The sequence below is a fragment of the Gigantopelta aegis genome, chromosome 2 (genome assembly GCF_016097555.1).
Source record: "Gigantopelta aegis isolate Gae_Host chromosome 2, Gae_host_genome, whole genome shotgun sequence".
In the NCBI taxonomy this organism is placed as follows: Eukaryota; Metazoa; Mollusca; class Gastropoda; order Neomphalida; family Peltospiridae; genus Gigantopelta; species Gigantopelta aegis.
Window position 1 is genome coordinate 44,472,762 of NC_054700.1, and position 22,038 is coordinate 44,494,799.

General features: G+C 39.4%; 1 protein-coding gene and 1 long non-coding RNA gene across 2 annotated transcripts in view; one reads left to right on the top strand and one right to left on the bottom strand.

Annotated features, from left to right (window-relative positions):
• The window catches only part of LOC121386152 (calpain-8-like), a 72,434-nt gene extending 56,307 nt beyond the window's left edge, over window positions 1-16,127 (top strand). Inside the window, exons 7-12 of the mRNA XM_041516952.1 lie at window positions 8,037-8,200; window positions 8,913-9,085; window positions 10,182-10,295; window positions 11,052-11,173; window positions 13,727-13,944; window positions 15,425-16,127. Coding sequence (XP_041372886.1) covers window positions 8,037-8,200; window positions 8,913-9,085; window positions 10,182-10,295; window positions 11,052-11,173; window positions 13,727-13,944; window positions 15,425-15,467 — 834 coding nt within the window. The 3' untranslated portion in view covers window positions 15,468-16,127. The remainder of the gene's footprint in view (window positions 1-8,036; window positions 8,201-8,912; window positions 9,086-10,181; window positions 10,296-11,051; window positions 11,174-13,726; window positions 13,945-15,424) is intronic.
• Window positions 16,125-20,954, bottom strand: LOC121386170. Its single transcript, XR_005959596.1, has 2 exons — window positions 19,353-20,954; window positions 16,125-17,366 (listed from the first exon to the last, which is right to left on the bottom strand). It is a non-coding gene; the product is annotated as an uncharacterized LOC121386170 (long non-coding RNA).
• Window positions 20,955-22,038: the final 1,084 nt, after the last annotated feature.

A 22,038-nucleotide genomic window follows, 5' to 3' on the forward strand; every position in this document is an offset into this window, starting at 1 on the left:
TAAAATGTAATGGAATTGTTTGGTTGTAATGTTATAGGCATACAGCTCAAGGTATAAACTTTATGTTTCAAAGCAAAAATGAATAAATATTTTGGCGGAAACCGACATTATTGCAACTTTGACATAGTACCTTTAATGATTACGTACCATAATCTCCTGCCGTGAACCTTAAATGGTTAAATATTAATAATTTACCAGATTTTGTTTTTTAATGATATATGATAGTGCTTTTTTAAAAGAATAACTGTGTTTGCTAACTGATATATACTTCGCTGCAAAAATTTAGACTCACTTAAAGTAAGATACATATACGACGCACATACAATGAATTGAAAAGAAAAACAACTTATGTCGAGTCTGAAAGGTTTAATAACAATTTGAAACTTGGAAAAAGACATGATACAGAAAATGGTTTTCCAAAACGAGGCACATTTCATTTTCAATGGGTGTCATGTCATAACGAATTCATTGAAGTTAAATGTCAAACATTAATAACGTGTATGTCCACCCACTGCCTCTATGCAGGCCTGACAACGCCGTCGCATACCCCGGATGAGCTTTCCAATTTGGCGTTCGTCAATATTTTGCCACTCCTCAATCAAAACTCTGCGAAGGTCATCGAGTGTCGCTGGCTCTGGTTGATGTGTCTCCCAAACATGTCTCAAACATGCTCAATGGGATTATATCCGGCGATTAGGCAGGCCATTGCATGTGGTTAACGCCATTTTGTCTCAGACATTCTGTGACAATCCTCGCCCTGTGGGGTCTTGCGTTGTCATCATGAAAAACGTGTTGACCAGGCATAGTCCTCGAGAATGGCGATACAACTGGTACAGCAATGTTGTCTTTGTATTTCTGGGCTGTGACAGTACCTTGTACAACTACCAAATCTGTTTTACGATTAACACTGATCCCTCCCCACACAATGACAGATCCACCACCGAAACGACCATGTTGTATAACGGTAGCGTCATGGAACCTCTCACCCCGTCGCCTATAAACTGGTCTACGGCCGTCGTTGAAGTGGAGATTGAACCTTAATTGGTCAGAGAATAGAGCACGTGCCCATCTACGGTTTCCCCACCTGACGTGCTCTCTAGCCCATCTGAGTCTGTTCACTCTGTGTTTGTGTGTTGGGGGGGGGGGGGGGCGAACTGCTGGACGACGTGCCTGAATGTCTCTGACCCTCAGACGCTGTGTAACTGTCGTCCGGGATACACGCACACCTGTAGCAGCTTGCAGTGAATTAACCAGAACTTACGAAGTAGTGTGTCTGACCCTCAGACGCTGTGTAACTGTCGTCCGGGATGCACGCACACCTGTAGCAGCTTGCAGTGAATTAACCAAAACTTTTGAAGTAGTGTGTCTGACCCTCAGAAGCTGTGTAACTGTCGTCCGGGATACACGCACACCTGTAGCAGCTTGCAGTGAATTAACCAGAACTTTTGAAGTAGTGTGTCTGACCCTCAGAAGCTGTGTAACTGTCGTCCGGGATGCACGCACACCTGTAGCAGCTTGCAGTGAATTAACCAGAACTTTTGAAGTAGTGTGTCTGACCCTCAGACGCTGTGTAACTGTCGTCCGGGATGCACGCACACCTGTAGCAGCTTGCAGTGAATTAACCAGAACTTTTGAAGTAGTGTGTCTGACCCTCAGAAGCTGTGTAACTGTCGTCCGGGATACACGCACACCTGTAGCAGCTTGCAGTGAATTAACCAGAACTTTTGAAGTAGTGTGTCTGACCCCCAGACGCTTTGTAACTGTCGTCCGGGATACACGCACACCTGTAGCAGCTAGGCAGTGAATTAACCAGAACTTTTGAAGTAGTGTGTCTGTCCCTCGGACGCTGTGTAACTGTCGTCCGGGATACACGCACACCTGTAGCAGCTTGCAGTGAATTAACCAGAACTTTTGAAGTAGTGTGTCTGACCCTCGGACGCTGTGTAACTGTCGTCCGGGATACACGCACACCTGTAGCAGCTTGCAGTGAATTAACCAGAACTTTTGAAGTAGTGTGTCTGACCCTCAAACGCTGTGTAACTGTCGTCCGGGATACACGCACACCTGTAGCAGCTTGCAGTGAATTAACCAGAACTTTTGAAGTAGTGTGTCTGACCCTCAAACGCTGTGTAACTGTCGTCCGGGATACACGCACACCTGTAGCAAAAGGACCCATTTGGTTAAAAAATGGTGATATTTGCATTGTGAGTCTAAACTTTTGCAGCGAAGTATAAATAATATATCTTTTTATACATAAAATGTCACAAAGTTTGAAAATAGATTCCTGTATTTCCATGTGATTAAATATTTATCGTGTTCCTTTTAACGAACTTGAACAAGTCTATATGTTCAGCATTCTGAATACCATATTAATTGTGTGTGTCTTTGTGTTATCGATTCCGTGTCGATATCGTCGTTAGGTGGGCTTCTGTTATTTTTCTCAACATAATTGCAGTAAAAACTGCAATATAACTTTTTGGTATCTTGCTCCGATTTCCGATTATTAACAAAACCACTGCGGAAACAATGGTTTAAATGCAACAAAACTGCAGCAAAGAGCGTGTCTAGGGCGCATGCTCACGCGAACAGTTTGGCTGGTTTCCATGGTATCCCGTCCTGTCATGTTCATTCATTGTTAGGGTGCCGGATGCTTAAGTTTGTTTTGTTTAATGACACCACAAGAACACATTGATTTATTGATCATCGGTTTTTGGATGTCAAACATTTGGTAATTTTGACATGTAGTCTTAGAGAGGAAACCCACTTAATTTTTCCATTCTTTTATATGCACCATTCCACAGATAGGATAGCACACTCCACGGCTTTTGATATATACCATACGTGGTGCACTGGCTAATACGAGAAATAGCCCAGTGGTCTCACCGACGGGGATCGATTCTAAACCGACCGCGCAACAGGCGAGCACTGTACCACTGGGCTATGTCCCGCTCGTCCCGGGTGCCGGATGTAGTACAGTTGTAGCGCGCTGTCCTGAGGTGCAGTGGGTCGCTGGGTCGAGCCTCCTCGGTGGACTTCGTCCCCCCCCCCCCACCCCTCCATGTTCCACTGCTGGTACATCACAGGCCGTGGTATGTACAGTCCTGTCTATGGTTTGTCGTTATAACAGTATAATAGTTTAAATAGATTATGTTTGATGTAATTTAGGAGAAATAAAGGGCGGATTTAATTTTAATCTTGTACCGGCCTCGGTGGCGTCGTGGTTAGGCCATCGGTCTACAGGCTGGTAGGTACTGGGTTCGGATCCCAGTCGAGGCATGGAATTTTTAATCCAGATACCGACTCCAAACCCTGAGTAAGTGCTCCGCAAGGCTCAATGGGTAGGTGTAAACCACTTGCACCGACCAGTGATCCATAACTGGTTCAACAAAGGCCATGGTTGTGCTATCCTGCCTGTGGGAAGCGCAAATAAAAGATCCCTTGCTGCTAATCGGAAAGAGTAGCCCATGAAGTGGCGACAGCGGATTTCCTCTCAAAATCTGTGTGGTCCTTAACCATATGTCAGACGCCATATAACCGTAAATAAAATGTGTTGAGTGCGTCGTTAAATAAAGCATTTCTTTTTTAATCTTGTAATTTGTAATGATTATAGAGTTTTATATAGTAAGAAATATTATAGAAGCCATCCATCTGTGTTTAAATTAATACAGATATTATCTACGATGGGCACGGGCAGTCAAAAACGTTCTTAGAACTAGATACTGAAGTGACGACAGACCAAATGTTTCTTAATAATTTTTCAATATAATCATCCTTGACCTCAGGGTATTTGGCCCAAGAATCCTTCAAGCTACTGATGCCAGCAAAAAGAACTCTTCTGGCTTGCCAATCAATCATAATTTTTTGCGGTTTCGGACTTTCATAATCTTCTAACTGAGTACCACCAAGGAAAGCATTCAAATTCCGGAATAGATAATCATCAATAATTAAATTTCCGATGTCAGACGTAGCTGTCATCTTGGATTCTTTGTTGATAAGCACCTATTCATATTCCAACGCGAGTAAAGCGGCACAATTAAATCAGAGGTGGTTATCGTAAATTTAACACCTCTAATTTAAGGTGTTTAGCCAATCAGAATCAAGTATTTTCCAAAGTCATGGTAGAATATAATATAACGTCATCCCATTGGTCCCGCCGTGTGTTCACTTATCGATGAATGTGAAAATTACGTTGTCAGGGAACGTCATACCTGATGACGTCATTTTATATAGGTAATTTATCTTACTGAGCGTTATTGTTTTAACCCCCCCCCAAAAATAAAAAAAATATATAAACTTTTAATATTATTAGTAAGTATCTTTCAAATTTAATTATAAGTATTGTCTATTATTTCTTTTACGTTCATCTGGGTATGAACAAAAAAAACATCATCAGCAAACCTATGTGAGAACTTAGGATTTTATTTTGGCAACATTGACGTTTCGGCAGATAACTGGAAACCCAAAATTCTAAAAATTAAAACAATTCTAAATATATGGAGTAACAGAAAATTAACATTACATGGTAAAGTAGTTGCTGTAAATTCACTCGCCACTAGTGGCTTGTGGTATTTATCAAACGTTTTGGAACTTCCGGGAAAATATGCTAAACAAATTGACACAATGATTTTTTAATTTTATTTGGAGCTATAGAAAACATTTTATATCAAGAGAGAAAATTCAACTACCTAAGGAGTTAGGCGGGTTAGGGGTTGTAAATATTCGGCTAAAAATAAAAGCACAAAGAATTAAATTTGTAAGTAGACTTTTGAGTTTAGAGGGGGAGGGAAATTGGAAATCCTTAGCAGATTACATTTTAGGCCAATACAAAAACTTAAATATTGAAAGACACATTTTAAAATGTAAAATGATAAACAAAAAAGGCAATTTTAACCTCATGCCGAACATTTACAAAGACATATTATTAATTTGGGACGAACTCGACATTACACGCGACACGGACAGCTATCAACAGATTCTGTATGAACCTTTCCATGACAATCCGACGATAAGCAACAAACAATACAAAAGTATACGTAGCGAAGGACTAAATTTAGTCAGAGAAATATGGGACTTGGGAACTAACGACTTTATGGACTTCGCTAGTTGCTCGACTAGCACGGCATTTTATCGCCAAATAAAAGACCTACAAGACAACTTTCCGCGACTTCTATTGTGGACATTAAAAAACGAAGACCCCTACGATGGTGCATTAGACGCCATCTTTCGTATCAACGTAGGTGATACGAATAAAGACGTGACAGTCGCGAAAACTAGGGACATTTATGCAGTTCTGCTATTACGAACTCACAAAGACGCATCGTTATGTCCAAATGGGGAACCATTTTTACTAAAAACATAAACTGGAAAAAGGTTTGGCAAACACTAAATTCTGGATTAATTGAAAATCAAGATTTTGACTTAATTTATAAAATGATTAGAAATGTAACTGCAGTTAGAAAACATCTCTATGATTGAAAGATTGGACTCAGTGTTACACGCCTTTGTTCACTGCAACAAAACTAGACTATTTATTAAACAAACTGAACCTATTTTCAAAAAACGTTTTGGCCACAAATTCAGATTAAATCCATACACAATGATTTTTGGAATCAAACATAAAGTTGTCAACTATGCGTCGAACTTGGGAATCTTTCTCAGGAGTAAAGCAATAAGGGTAATTTGGACCACACGAAAATTATTAGAGGGAAATAAGCCATGTAATGAAATGGCACTTTTTAAACATTTAGTATATTCAAGGGTCGAAACTGAATAGTTTGTCGCATTAGAACGGCCTAATAGAAGAGAAAATGTTTTGAAACACTGGTGCTTCGAAGGTGTCGTTGCCTCGTGCAATGACGCTTTCGACATTACATATCAGCTATACTAATTAATGGTCAAATATGCACAAAACGTAGAAAAATAGGCCTGGACTTCCCGGCTTGTAGCTTTGAAGACCAGGGGCCTAATTCACTAAACTCTCGCAACTTTGCGATCTCGCAGTGCAATGCTAAAATACTTGCAAAGAGGATGCTTTGTTGTCTAGCAGAGCCTAAGAGAGCTTTGTGAATAAGGCCCCAGGGGCTAATTCACTAAACTCTCGCAACTTTGCGATCTCGCAGTGCAATGATAAAATACTTGCAAAGAGGATGCTTTGTTGTCTAGCAGAGCCTAAGAGAGCTTTGTGAATAAGGCCCCAGGGGCTAATTCACTAAACTCTCGCAACTTTGCGATCTCGCAGTGCAATGATAAAATACTTGCAAAGAGGATGCTTTGTTGTCTAGCAGAGCCTAAGAGACCTTTGTGAATTAGGCCCCAGGCCCGCAAACCAGGTTAGAATCTTGTAAATAATTTTTAATCAACATACACTAAATAATTTATTATAATACAAGCACAAACACTTCTATGTACATTTATATATTTTAACATTCAACGAGAACCTGGTTAATTGTATGTAGGTAGGATTTGGTACCCGGCGTATCCGGTGTTGCCTGAAAAGATGGAGGGGGGAATCTTTGTTCCAATCTGGTAAAATCCACAGAATCAGGGGAGTAGACAGTAATATATTATGTAAACATACAAACAAGAAGAGTCTAAATATTGATAGGACAGTTGTACAGAAAAACTCAAACATTTGACGGTGTACCAAACTTTGGTATCTAGTTCTACGAACTTTGTTTTCACTGCGTCTCGTACAAACAATGTAAACAAAAGTTAGTTAGTTTGTTTTGTTTAACGACACCACTAGAGCACATTAATTTATTAATAATTGGCTATTGGATGTCAAACATTTGGTAATTTTGACATATAGTCTTAGAGAGGAAACCCGCTACATGTTTTCATTAGCAAGGGATCTTTTATATGCACTATCCCACAGACAGGATAGCACATACCATGGCCTTTGATATACCAGTCGTGGTGGACTGGCTAGAACGAGAAATAGCCCAAGGGACTCAACGACAGAGGTCAGTCCTAGATCCTAGATCGACCGCGCATTAGGCGGACGCTTTACCACTGGGCTACGTTCCGCCACAATGTAAATGAAGTATGTAAGTGGGGAAATGTTGTAGAAAATGGCTAAAGACGAGAATCTAGTTGTTTTGTTGCTGGGTTTGTTTACTTTTAGTTTTTTGGGGAGTTTTTTTTTTAGAGGAGGGGGATTAGTGTTGCGTTATTGTTGTTGTTGTTTTTTGTTTTTTTGTTGGGGTTTTTTTGGGGGGTGAGTTTGTTTTGTTTGATTCTTTTGTTGTTTTTGGCTTTTTGTTGTTTTCGTGGGGGTTTATTCAGTGGTTTCTTTTTTCTTGTTATTGTTCTTACTTGTTTGTTGTTGGGTTGTTGTTGTTGTTTTTTATTGTTGTTGGGTTGTTGTTATTTGTTTGGTTTTTTTTGGTTTTTTTTGGGGGGGGGGGGTTGTGGTTTTTTATTTGGAGGGTTTTTTGTGGTTTTGGCGTTGTTGTTTTTGTTTGTTGCAGTTCTATGCATATGTTGTTATATTATTTTTGTTCTTTTTATGCCATATGGCATCTGTTTCTGGGGTTGTTGGAGGGAGGGTAGTGTTGCGTTATTGTTGGGTTTTTTTGTTGTTGTTATTCTTGGGTGGGTTTTTTTTTGGGGGGGGGTTATGATTTTGGGTTTGTTTTTTGTTTATTTGTTTTGGTTTTTGGGTTTGGTTTTTTGTTGTTTTGTTTTGTTTTTTGTTGGGGTTTTTTGTTTGCTTTTTGTTGATTTTTGTTTGGGTTGGGAGTTTTTCAGTGGTTTCTTTCTTTTTTCTTCTTGTTGTTCTTACTTGTTTGGGTTTGTTGTTGGGGTGGGGTTTTTTTTTTGCGGGGGGTCGTTTGTTTTTTATTTGGAGATTTTTTTTAATTTTTTTTAATGCAGTTCTATGCATATGTTGTTATATTCTTTTTATCCGTTTTATGCCAGTATGTTCCATATGTCATTATGTCATTAAATTATGCTGTTATGTGTGTACAACTGTTGAGCTGTAACCCTCAAAAATTATTAAAGAACTGTAGAAAATCTTTACATTCCGTTTCTAGGATAAGGAAGAGAGGGGTGTTATAGACAGAAATGGAATGATTTCCAATCATTCTTACGTCATCACAGGGGTTGAAGAGATCCCGCACCAAAACTTCACCGCAAAACTCATTCGTGTCAGAAATCCCTGGGGGGACACGGAGTGGCAGGGAGCATGGTGTGACGGGTGAGTGACACGTCGGCGGAGTTAAAGAGTTGGGGGTTTGTTTGGAATTATGGGTGGAGTCACAGTTGGGGGGTTGAATTGTGGGTGGAGTCACAGAGTCGGGGGGTTTGGTTGGAATTGTGGGTGGAGTTACAGAGTTGGGTGTTGGTTGGAATTGTGGGTGGAGTCACAGAGTTGGGGGTTGAATTGTGGGTGGAGTCACAGAGTTGGGTGTTGGTTGGAATTGTGGGTGGAGTCACAGAGTTGGGGGGTCTGGTTGGAATTGTGGGTGGAGTCACAGAGTTGGGGGGTCTGGTTGGAATTGTGGGTGGAGTCACAGAGTTGGGGGTTGAATTGTGGGTGGAGTCACATAGTCACATAGCTAGATGTGAATTGTAAGTATATGGATGGAGCTACGGAGTGGGAGTATTAGGTTCTGACGTATTAATATTGTCGTTTTTAATACAAAAACATAAACATTGTGGAATGCGTTTTAGGTAATCTTAAGTTAAAAACAGTGTTACAGGTTAAGTGGCTTGTGCGTCCTAATTTTAAACTTTTAAATAAAAAAATAAAAAATCGTCTCAAACCTTCTGTGTTACTTTCTTTCTGTAGGCCTACTTTACAATACTTACATGCTCCTTTTGCCTGGAAAATAAATAGATCTACTATTTTGTAGACAAGACATATTAAACTTTAATTAATACCATTTTATATCATCTCATTTTGACAGTTCCGACGAATGGTCGCACGTGCCAGAGGACGTCAAACTGGAGCTGGAATTGACGTCACAGGACGATGGCGAGTTCTGGATGTGTTTCCAAGACTTCCGGCGGGAGTACTGCAACATGATCATCTGTAACCTGTCTCCAGACTTCGACAACGACGGCATCAGTGACAAAGCAGGTCTGTCGTTTGTAATATAGATTATAATGTGGTATCAAAAGCGGAGGCATTGCCCTCCGCCCTCCTCCCTCCCCACCCCCACCCCACAAAAAGTACAATTAAGGTACCCCCCACCCAATCATTTGACAAAGCATTGCTTACATCTTCCGATGCCTATGGATTTTGAATGGTAATTTGGTATTTATTTTGTGCTGCCACGACTGGTATATCAAAGGCCATGGTATGTGCTATCTTGTCTATGGGATGGTGCATATAAAAGATCCCTTGCTGCTAATCGGAAAGACTAGCTCATGAAGTGGCGACAGTGGGTTTTCTCCCTCAATACCTTTGTGGTCCTTAACCATATGTCCGACGCCATATAACCGTAAATAAAATGTGTTGAGTGCGTCGTTAAATAAACCATGGTATGTGCCTTCCTATGGGATTGCATATAAAAGATCCCTGCTGCTAATCGGAAAGACTAGCTCATGAAGTGGCGACAGATTTTCAACCTTTGTGGTCCTTAACATATGTCCGAACCATCATAACCGTAAAATGAATCCGTGTTGAGTGCGTCGTTAAATAAACCATTTCCTACCTTATTTTGTGCTGCTATGTTTTCCATGAGACAGATCAACTTTGTCAGGTGAACCATCAACGGTGCAAATGAATCCGTTTTTGGCATTTCTGGGGTTGTTTAAATTAAGTATTAATAATATGTACTAGTTCATTATGAAAACAAACTCCTTCCAAAGATTTCAGTTGTGGGTCAGTGGTTAGATCGGGAAATAACAACGGGTCAACTAAAAAGGATTAATTGTACGCACAAAACTGCATTCCCCGGTGTGTGAGGCGATGAGAGAAGGAATATGGGTTGAGGAAAGATTATTTCATGTCATTACGTCATAGACTGTGACTTTTAAAAACTGAAATGTGCTATCTCAAAATCTGGGTCAGTGCACTCGGCCATTTGACCTACGTTGTGTTGGCTGAACATTCAAGCATGCTTGTAATGGGCCTATCCCCGGGATTGTCCGTTAAATTTGTCAAGACAGAGGGTATGCAGATCTTGCCAATGGTTTCATGTGTTTTATTTTCCAAATCTGTTCATTTTCAGAATGGCAGATGAGTCGGCGAGGAAAGTGGCAGAACGGCACAAACGCTGGAGGGTGGCTAGAATGTGACACATTCCACTTGAATCCACAGTATCTGTTAATACTTTACCCTGATGGTAGGTATCAGTTGTACCGTAGTATGTGTTACTACTTAAAGGGGCATTCCTGAGTTTGCTGCATTGTAAGATGTTTCCGACTAATAAAATATTTCTACGAGTAAACTTGCATATTAAATATATTTTCTTTTTTAGAGTATCGGTGTCTGTATATTCAATGTGTTTCTGGTCGTCTTAATATTTGTAAGAAGCCCAAACTGGATTTTGTCTTCAAATAATTTCGTACGTACAAAAAAAACCCAATATTTTAGGAAATGAGATGAAATTTAACCTAGTACAAATATCAGAACAATCAGAAACACGTTTAATATAGAGCCACTAATATTTTATGCAGAAAAATATATTTGATATGTAATTACAATCGTTAAAAAGTCTCTGTTAGTCGATAACATCTTAAAAACTGCAGCAAACTCAGGAATGTCCATTTAACCCTGATAGTAACTAGCGGATCATCTGAGATATATCGAAAGAATTTATTACCATTAAGATTACTGATGTCTAGACGAAGTTTACAGTGGAATATCTGCTCAAGTCTAGAACCCAGATAGAAATATCTAAGAACAGCTTTGATTTCTTTTAACTGATTTTTAAGAAATGTCAGCAATTCAGCTTTCCGGACTTGCATTCCACAACCTTATTCCAAGGTATCTCTTAATAGTTTACCCTGATTTATCAATAGGAAACACTTTACAATGGTAGCAAATTCAGTATTGTCTATTGGATAGGGTCCCTTTAATGTATACCCTTGTGTTTCAGTGAACGTCCAGAGACGATACAGCGGCCGCCTGCCTCTAGCCATCGCCCTGATGCAGGAGTACAAGCGATCGGAAGCGCTCACCGGCGGGGAACTGTACGCCATTGGTTTCGAAATATTCTATGTATGTTGTTCTCCTTTTAGCTTTGTGAGTTTTTGTTTAACGACACCACTAGAGCACATTGATTTATTAACCATCGGCTATTGGATGTCAAACATTTGGTAATTTTGATCAATCGTATTAGAGTGGAGACCCACTACATTTTTCTATTAGAAGCAAGGGATCATTTATATGCACCATTCCATAGACAGGACAGCACATACCACGGCCTTGGATATACCAGTCGTGGTACACTGGCTAGAGTGAGAAATAGCCCGACCGCGCATCAAGCGACCGCTTTACCACTGGGCTATGTTTTAGCAGACCAGTGGTGGATTCTGGATGTATATAATTCTGGAATTCCACTAGACAGCAAATCATGCTGGTTGTGGCTCAAGAAGATGTAAGTAGCATTGGACAGTGTAACCATGTTGGGGTTTTTTTGTAATGATTTTATTATGCACAAAACACATGCATCTAACCCTTTAGCTGTGGGCTTTAGGGCGTAACATCAAAACCGTCCAAACTTTAATTACCCCTGTATAGGTTAAATTCAGATCGATAGTGCCTAGGCTGTGCATATCGTGACAGTTGAAGGAATGTCAGGTGAGTGACAATGAATAGCCACCAACTGGGTCAAACACAGCTGACCAGTCTATTGGCTGATTGTCACTGTCCCTGGTCAGAGGTCAGATGTTTAGACAGGTAAATGCATGTCCCTACAGTTCCTAGCCAAAGGTTTAAATGCTCCAGATTCAATTAAGGCAATTTCTTTAGAGTTACAAGTGCCGAGTCTAGTGGAAAGTATCTGCTTGTCTTCAGTGGTTGCAGATGCTGTAGATGCAGATGAAGCTGGTGATCTGAAACAGATGACTTTTCGGGAGTGGTGACAAGCTCAGATGAGAGACCCTAGCATTAGTCCCATTCTTAGGGATATTGCCCAGGGTAAACGACCAAGAAGAAAAGATGTTTTTCATCAGTGTATTTATCTCTGTTGAAGGAATTTGACCATCTGTTTATCCACAGAGGTATTCTCCCAAGAAAAGCAGTGGTCAATGGTCTTTAGAAGAGACAACTAGTCCTGTTCTTCAAGTTCTTCATAACGACACAGGACACCTGGGTAAAGAACGAACCCTAACTTTGGTTAGGGATAGGTTTTATTTTCCAGGCATGGGGAAAGCTTTGGATGTTTGGATTAATGGTTGCGACAGGTGGAGAAAATCTTCAACCAATATTCGAGCACCTTTTGGTGAACATCCGAACAAACCAGCCACTGGAATTGCCGTGCATGGATTATTTAACACTGTAGTCTTGGAAAGGTGGTTTCCAAAATATTTTGGTTATCACCGATCATTTCACCAGATATGCACAGGCTTTTCCAACGAAGAACCAGACTGCTAAGACAAGAGCTGATGTGTTATTTAATCAATTTATTGTATATTATGGTTTTCCTCAGCGGATCTACACAGACCAAGGCGCCAAAGTTCAAAGTCAAACGTTCAAAGCTTATGAAGGAATTGTACCAGATATCCTGGATAGACCGATCCAGGACCACGCCCTATCATCCAGTGGGAAATGGGATGTGTGCAATATTTAATCGGACACTACTTGACATGTTGGGGACTTTGACGCCAGACAAGAAGGCCAACTGGAAATCACATGTTGCACCATTGGTCTATGCATACAATAGTGCAAGACATGAATCAACCAGAACATCACCTTTATTTTTAATGTTCGGTAGGCATCCACGTCTTCCACTGGACATTGCTCTTGGCTTGGATAGCAATGATGATCATCAGAATCACACTGAGTTCTTCAAGTCTTTACGGAAACGCCTGGAAGACTCGTACAGACTTGCCATTGATGCTGCTGATCATAGTCGAATTCGGCAGAAGAAGCAGTACGATTCCAGAGTCTGCAGGGCTGTTATTCAGGTCGGAGATTGGGTGCTTGTCCGAACATTAGCTTTTGATGGAAAGCATAAGTTGGCAGACAGATGGGAGGAGGAAGTTTATGTCGTGCAAAATCAACTAAGCACAGATGTTCCAGTGTTTGTTGTCAAGAAGGAGACATATCCTTCATCCCGTCAGTTCACTGCCAATTCCTGCCAAAGATGATATTAAGTCTTGACCGCCACCGCGAATCACCAGGCCAGCGGCTCCCGTGAAGATACAAACTGTCACAGAACAGCAAGATGTATCATCCCCATCGGAAGACAGCATTTCCTACGAGAGCATACAAATAGTTATAGCCTGAGTACTCTGACCGTAAGAGAGCAAGACGAACATTTGAACAAATATGACGCTCTCAAAACTGCGTAATCTATTCCTACCAAGCAGTAGTCAAAGATCTCCGCTCTAATACAACAACAATGCTACGTTTGGCGTTAAATATACCTTTACGTCGATCATTTTCGAGTTCCCTGATAACAATATTTTTCGCATATTAATCACTAATACACACACTACAGGAAGAAACCCAGCAGCACCCCTTTGCAATAATGTTTCAGTTAAATACGTAGCGTACGGGTTTCGCTGTAACAATTATTCACAAAGGAAAACCTTGTTATCTTTCCAGCTAAGGGACCATCCCTTGTACCCACTTGGGAAGCAGTTCTTTCAATCTCAGGATCCTCTGATGCCGGAAAACGAGGAGACGTACGCAGAATACCGCGAGACTTCCGGTCGCTTCTTTCTGATCCCGGGCGAGTACCTGCTCGTGCCTAGCACCCACCAGTCCTGCAAGTCGAGAAACTATCTACTGAGGACCTTCTCTGTTGGCAAGATGGACTGCAGGTTCGTTTTAGGGTTGCATTGCACTAACTCGGGGACTTCCGGGTCATAGTTCTAAGTCAGGGCCCAGTTCCACGAAGCGATCTTAGCGCGAAGATCACCTTAAGTGCACAAGGTAGTTATGAGTTATGCACTTAGGGTGATCTTAGAGCTAAGATCACTTCGTATAACGGGGCCTTGATATACGGAGTAAACGTAACGTAGCTCTGATTGGTTGTAGTCTATGACGTTGTTTGTTTGTGGAAATATTATTATTATTTATTCCCAGTAATTAAAAAAAAAAACATTTGTTTAATGTATATGTATGTATTATGCAGTGAACACCTATATAGGTGTAATAAGAATATGGCAATTATAATTTGAGCAAAGCTAAGATTTTTTTTAAAAGGTAATTATTTAACTCAGTTAAACCAGGTAAATTAAATGTAAGGTGCCACATATTTCAGCCACAAAACAACCCCTGGGAGTTGGCATTTGTACGCTTGGTGCCTCTGTACGCTTAGTGTCTCTATTATATTATGTTTATTTCAACTTTCATACAACTGACATTCTTGGAAATGTTCAATGAACTGGATATTGCCGAACGCTTGTCGGAGATGTCATAGACCATAGGTTCGAAACCCATGCACGGTGGAAGCAAGTAGACATTGGGGGGGAGAGCTGAATGAGATCGAAGGTGCAAAGCAAATTTTCTAGGGGGGGGGGGGTTGGGGTGTGCTCCCCTGTAAAATTTTGAAAACTAGATGCCCTGAAATGAAATTTCCTGCATTCTACAAGTAAATTTCCTTTCTGCCTTAAGATTTACCATCAATAATATTTTTTTTATTAGCACACCTCCTCCTGTCCATCCCCCACCCCCACCTCGATCCACTGTACCTGTCGAAACATCTAAGTGATCAAACCTATTTGTTCGATTATTTTTACTTTGAAATTTGTTTTTTAATTCGTAGTGAATCGATTGCAACCCTATATAGCTGTTTGGCAGTAATGTTAATATGAATAAATGTTATCTAGATTCGGGCATTTTCGTCTAAATTTTAATTCGGTAAAACAAAACTCAGCCTGACAGTACACCTATGTTTTTGCTGTTTAAAATACCAGATTGTTTATTACATATTGGTATCTAAAAGATTGTGTCGTAAAGCAGAATAGCACCTAATAATCAACTTCGTAACCAAACTACCATTTCGCATAGCATACTGCATTTTGTACGAAACGCAGTAGTATATGCTATGCGAAATGGTACCTTGGCTTGCAAAGATGCTGAACGCTATATAATAATATCTTTCAATCTAGCCATATGGTGTGTTTAATAATTAATGTGTTTTATAATGTATTTGTGTGGTGTGTTTTAGGCTTCTAGGAAACTGTTTACCAGCTGATGAGGTGGACCAATAGAACTCTCATTTAGTCTTGTTGGATTATACTGAACATTGTTTAATATTTAATGTATGTTATAATGTATTTATTGGTTGTGTTTTAGGCCGCTAGGAAACTGTTTACCAGCTGACGAGATCAACCCATAGAAAACTGTTTTAGTCGTGTTGGATTATACTGCTGCCGTGATCGTATCAAACCAGTGAACTTCCTATGCAGTGTATGAATTTTGGTATTGTGATATTAATGTTCTGTTTACCAAGGACTGTGTTAAAGCGAAAGTGAAAGTGAAAGTAAACGTGAAACTAAAGTTGCCATATGTAAACAAACACTAACAAAGAGTGCATTTTGGTGAGTTGAGCAGTGAATCGGTTGTGTATCAGTGAAGGAGACACGAGTGTAAAACGAGTATTTAACAAAGGTGTCCATGATACATTGGTACTTCATTGACATGGATCATAGAAAATCCCGGGAAATCGTAGAAGATACGAGTGTAATTCTGTAAAGAGTGTATTTAACAAAGGGTGTCCATGACACATTGGTACTTCATTGACATGGATCATAGAAAATCCTGGAAAATCGTAGAACATACGAGTGTAATTCTGTAAAGAGTGTATTTAACAAATGGTGTCCATGACACCTTGGTACTTCATTGACATGGATCATAGAAAATCCTGGAAAATCGTAGAACATACGAGTGTAATTCTGTAAAGAGTGTATTTAACAAAGGGTGTCCATGACACATTGGTACTTCATTGACATGGATCATAGAAAATCCTGGAAAATCGTAGAACATACGAGTGTAATTCTGTAAAGAGTGTATTTAACAAATGGTGTCCATGACACCTTGGTACTTCATTGACATGGATCATAGAAAATCCTGGAAAATCGTAGAAGATACGAGTAATTTGTAAAGAGTGTATTCAACAAAGGGTGTCCATGACACATTGGTACTTCATTGACATGGTTCATACGGATCATAGAAAATCCTGGAAAATCCTGGAAGATACGAGTGTAATTCAGTGAAGTAAATACTAAAACGAGTGTACTTAACAAAGGTGTCGAAGACATCATGGAAAGTCGTGGAATTTGCCATTGCCATGCAGGCCTGGAATGTCATGCAATTTTTAGGTGGATCATGGAAAATTCTGGAAAATGTGTAATTAATACTTGTCGATAACACACTGGTACTTCATTGTCAGGAACGCAGAAATCTTGTAAAGCCGTGGAATTTGCACAATTCTGGAAGAAAGGTCATTTTTCCAATTTACAGTAACACAAGAATAGCTGTAATTCACATGAAAACGTTTCAATATTATGTTAATGGTTGTTGAGAAAGCTTTGAAATTCTGAAGAAGAAAACTGTCATGGAATTTAGTTGATAATGTGTATGAAACCTCAGTGGAATTGTATTTCAGAAACATCAACACTGAAACGAGTGTAATTTAGTGAACTAAACAATGAAGCACTTGTAGATGGGGAACAAACATTAAAACAATTATTGTATTCCAGTAAACGAAAACGCTGAAACAAATGTTGAAACAAGTGGACTATTCAGTCAATTATCCGTGTTCTTGAAACTGTAGACAGTGAAAAACCCAGTTTAACTATTGTATTATGTTGGTAACATTCCGTACAGCTCTGTGAATTCCTGGTCCAGCTTAACCCCAGTGAAGAATGGTTTCAGAATAGATGATTTGTATTAGAGCAGGGCGGATCTAGGGAGAACATGAAAGAGTCCGGTCCTCACTCCACTTATTGACCCAGCCATAGATCATTGTGGTGTCTGGCGTGTGTTTGTGATCAGCGCCCATATGTGCAAGTATACAGCAAGCGTGTCTGATGACTTTTTTGGAAGGAGGGGGAGAGCATCATAGGCTAAGATGTAGAGCAATATTTTCGATGCCCCCAGGGCACTTTTTTATCGGGTTGAAATATCTTTCTATGGTGTATGTCAAGGGTTGAATGCTCGACGCCCTCTCTTGGGATATCCTAGATCCGTCCTTGCTGGGGTACAGGGTAAATGGAACCATGGGGAATTTCAGTGTCTGAAAAATAGTGTTATTTTAAACACGAGACGGTTGATAAGATGATGTATAAATATGTATATATAAAGTATTTGTCCACTTTTACTTAAATCTAATAGTGTTTTTAAGGTTAATACAGAAACTAATCATATTTGACTGGGGCAGCTGGGGTTTTTTTAAACTGTAGTTTAATTTACATTTTAAACAATATTAAACCAATAACTCATAGGTTAGCCCCATCTAATTGTTTTCCATGTCTACATTAGGCTTAACTTTATAGTCACACATTCATTGTTTTATATAAGTTCGGGGAAAAAACACTTCTTGTGCACCAAGTATATATATAATGTTCAAACTAATGGTAAAAGGGTCGTTGGAAGAGGACCCAGCCAGAGCCAGAGCCAGAATTTGATGTCCAAGAGAATATACTGGTTTGCGAGCTAAAGACTGGTGGTACCACCAATTGTAAGGTCGTGCAACCAGTCGGGACAGGTCGTAACTGGTCGCACTACCGATCGTGAGGTCGTACGACAGGTGGCATCACCAATCGTCAGGTGGCATGACCAGTAGCACGACCAATCGTGCGAATACTTGACCCGCGATCATGCACGACTGATGGTGTGCGACTAGTGGTACAAGCATGTAAGACCTTTCTACGACCTCTTACGATTTGGAATCGCAGGTCAGAAGTTTTGAACATGACCATCGACCTTGCTGCGACTGATTTTGCTCTGGGGATCACCCACAATCTCTGCGACGAGACGCGCGCTCCTTCTACGATTTGCCCGCGATTCCAACATTTTCCGGTCGCAGCTAGTCGTAACCTGGTCCATTCTTTCATCCTTGTGATCACGTAAAAAGAGTACTTTATAAAGTGGTGTGATTGAACGCTAAACCGTTACCAACCATTTCAGACATTTTTTAAACTATCATGTACCCTTGTGTATGTCTCAATAGCTGATTCAGCAGGTTTTTGGGGAGAGGCGCAGTTGGAAAAAGAGTACTTACCAGGGTATAACCTTTGGTTAAATTAATCATATCTTTGTTGCCTTTGGTATGGTAATTTTCGCATGGAATGGGTGCATGTTCCTTGAACCTCCTCTGGGTCCTTTACTGGGGTTTTCTGCGTGCACATGTTGTATCCGATGTATGCCTTTGCTCTATATTGAATGGCTCTATAAATATTTCTTAAGAATCACAGCTGATCTTTTTTTCTTCTTTTTTTCTTTCTTTTTTTTAATTAAAAATTAAATAATTATGTTTATTATCATTATTAGTATAATTATTTGCATAAATGTATTTATTAACAAAAGAATAGATGATATTTCTAAGTTAAAGGATCACAGATTTTGTTAATTCTAATGTCAACTGTGTTGATTATATAGGGAACATATTGAATTTCTTTGGGCACATGCAATTATTAAATGTGTTGACCTCAGTTTTCTGAGAAGGAAAGCTATAAAACGAATTTCCAGATTACCCAAAAGTCTGGACAAAGTACTGACAATTGAAATAAACACTAAACTGAATTATATTCTCTAATTTTATGTCAAATGCTAATGGTATCACCCGATTAACACAAAAAAATCAACAATGATTAGGCCCTTGTCGTTTGTTTTTTTTGGGGGGTTTTTTGTGTGTGTGTGTTGTTGTTGTTGTTTTTGGTGTTTTTTGGGGGGGTTACGTCATTTGAACTATAACGTCATAGCATATATAATGTATAAGCTGACAGAAATACAGGTCTATGATATATGTTATCATAACAGTCCCTTGGGAAGCCCAACATTATTAGTAAAACCTACTTTAACTAGGGCCTACACCATGTGTAGATGATACGAGATGCTGCACCCACACATACATGTATATTGTTTTTAGACGCTTTTTCCTGCATTCTGGGGGTAATGTGAAGCACAAATGTATAAGTTTAGATGACAGTGTTTGGCGATATTTCAAGAAGAACATTTAATTGTCTGTTAAATTCAAAATCAATCCAAATATTGGACTTACTGCTTCCTGATATCTTGTATAATGCAGATATGCGCGCATGCGATACTTCGTCAAATTTCCTTCACTGCATTTATATTTTAACGGCTTCCAGTCAGTTTAAATTACTGCTGTCGCGTAAACATTCTCATGTTTATTATGTATAAAAGTTTTATGGGAAAGCTATACGTATACATGCATTCTTCATACGTCAGAAACAGTTGCAACATTATTGTAACGTCAACGACAGCCGTGATAGTTACCATCGTGATATATTGTGACGTCAGCTATAGTCAAGACAGCTTACCAACACGTGACGTGATTGTGACGTTAGAGACAGTTTTGTTTAAGACAGGCGTATTTCCTACGCAGTGTATTGTGAATTAATTTATTATTTAGTTTAGTCTTTTTTTCCCCTTTCTTTCTTTCTTTTTTATTATTTTTTTATATATGTAAAAAATCTAGATGTTCAGACTCACTCTAAATAACATAGTACAATAATATACAGTGAAACCCCTCTAAACCGGACATCCTCGGGACCAAGTAAAATATCCGGTATTAAGATGTATCCGGTTAAGATAGGTTAAATTATGTATCAATTTTTTTTAAAGGACCGTGACAAATGTCCGGTTTGATGGGAATTCCGGTTTACAGAGGGTCCAGTTTTGAGAGGTTTCACTGTATCTAAACCTGCCTCTGTGGTTACTGCTTGCTGTTTTGGTAGTTCGATAATTTTTTCAATGGTTTTTTTTTGTTGGGGGTTTTGGGGGGTTTTTTTGGTCGGTTTTTTTAAATAGTGTTCAGTATACTATTTAAAACGCATTTAAAAAAAAAAATTAAATCCCTTACTTTTATACATAAGTTTCGCGTTTTAATGGAAGTGTATTTTTCCATTTACTGTAGTAAAATTTCATACTGGAATTCAGAAATTATATTTAATTATATTAATATTTCATTATTTCATGACGTAATAGTCTAGAACTACGAAGTAAAAAACCACGAATCGTTGCTTAATTTATCTTTACTATGGAACAGTTTAATATGACACCTTTTTTATCATTTTGTAATTTTCCTGTAGCACGCCCCACGATGGTGACAAGTAATGCTAGGGTCAGACTATCAGCTGTCACGACGGAGTTGGGCAACTCGACAGTAGCGTTGTAATTTCCCCCACTCCTGACTTACGACGAGTGCGCTCAGATTAACAACTAATCGGTTGTAGGAGTTGTATACGACGAGAATTGAGTTGTAAGAGTGCTCAGACTAGCAACTGGAGAGTCGTAGAAGCTGTGAGATCGGCGAGTTGGCCAACTCTGTAGTGAAAGTTGGTAGCCAGATACTAGCATTAATTTCGTAATCTATTGTAAACAGAACTGTAAACTAGCCTAATACTGCTCGAGGCAAAATGTATCACTGAAGATTTTTATTTCGCAAATATCTACTTATTTATTCAGATTAGCTTCTTTTTGCTTATTTCCAGCAACATACCCCTGGGGCAGCTTACAATTAATATGTAACAAAGTGCAATGTTATATATAAAGAAAAACATATCATTCCACTAAATACGATAATCATATGTTTAATACATTTTGTTACTAGCTTAAGTAGTTTGCAGCGAATTTTTCATGTGTGTATATATATATATATATATATATATATATATATATATATATATATATATATATATATATATATATATATATATGTACATGTACATGTACAGATAAAATTTATTGAAAATTAATGTTAATTCACGTTCCTTTTGTCTTTGTTGTTTTGTTGTTTAAAAATCAGTTTTCAGTATAGCAAACAACCAGCCTTTTGCACAAGGGCAGTTCCAGACCTAATACAGTAAGTGTGGTGACAGTACAAAAAGAATCGGAGTATAAGAACATAATTAAGGGTCTTCTCCAGGTAGAGGCACTTTTCAACTTTTTAGTATTTTTCGGGTGTGTAACTACCTATCTTGATCCCCCATCCCCATCTCTGCCAGGCTCTGTACAACAGTTTTTGGTTTTAGATATCCTTAAGTTCATCGATGGCACTAATCTTTTGAAAGTCCTCCCATGATAATTTTCATAAAGAAAAAAAAAAAGTTTGTTTTATTTAACGACGCCACTAGAGCACATTGATTTTTAATCTTATCATCGGCTATTGGACGTCAAACATATCGTCATTCTGACACTGTTTTTAGAGGAAACCCGCTGTCGCCACATAGGCTACTCTTTTTTACGACAGGCAGCAAGGGATCTTTTATTTGCGCTTCCCACAGGCAGGATAGCACAAACCATGGCCTTTGTTGAACCAGTTATGGATCACTGGTCGGTGCAAGTGGTTTACACCTACCCATTGAGCCTTGCGGAGCACTCACTCAGGGTTTGGAGTCGGTATCTGGATTAAAAATCCCATGCCTCGACTGGGATCCGAACCCAGTACCTACCAGCCTGTAGACCGATGGCCTGCCACGACGCCACCGAGGCCGGTTTTTCATAAAGAAGTCCATTAATAACCAGATGAAACTTACCTATTACAACATTGATTATACAGTCGCTTTCTCTTTCTTTCTTTTTTTTTTTTTCTCACTAACCACCCCCTTTGTATCTCTCTGTGTGACCGGCCTCGGTGGCGTCGTGGCAGGCCATCGGTCTACAGGCTGGTAGGTACTGGGTTCGGATCCCAGTCGAGGCATGGGATTTTTAATCCAGATACC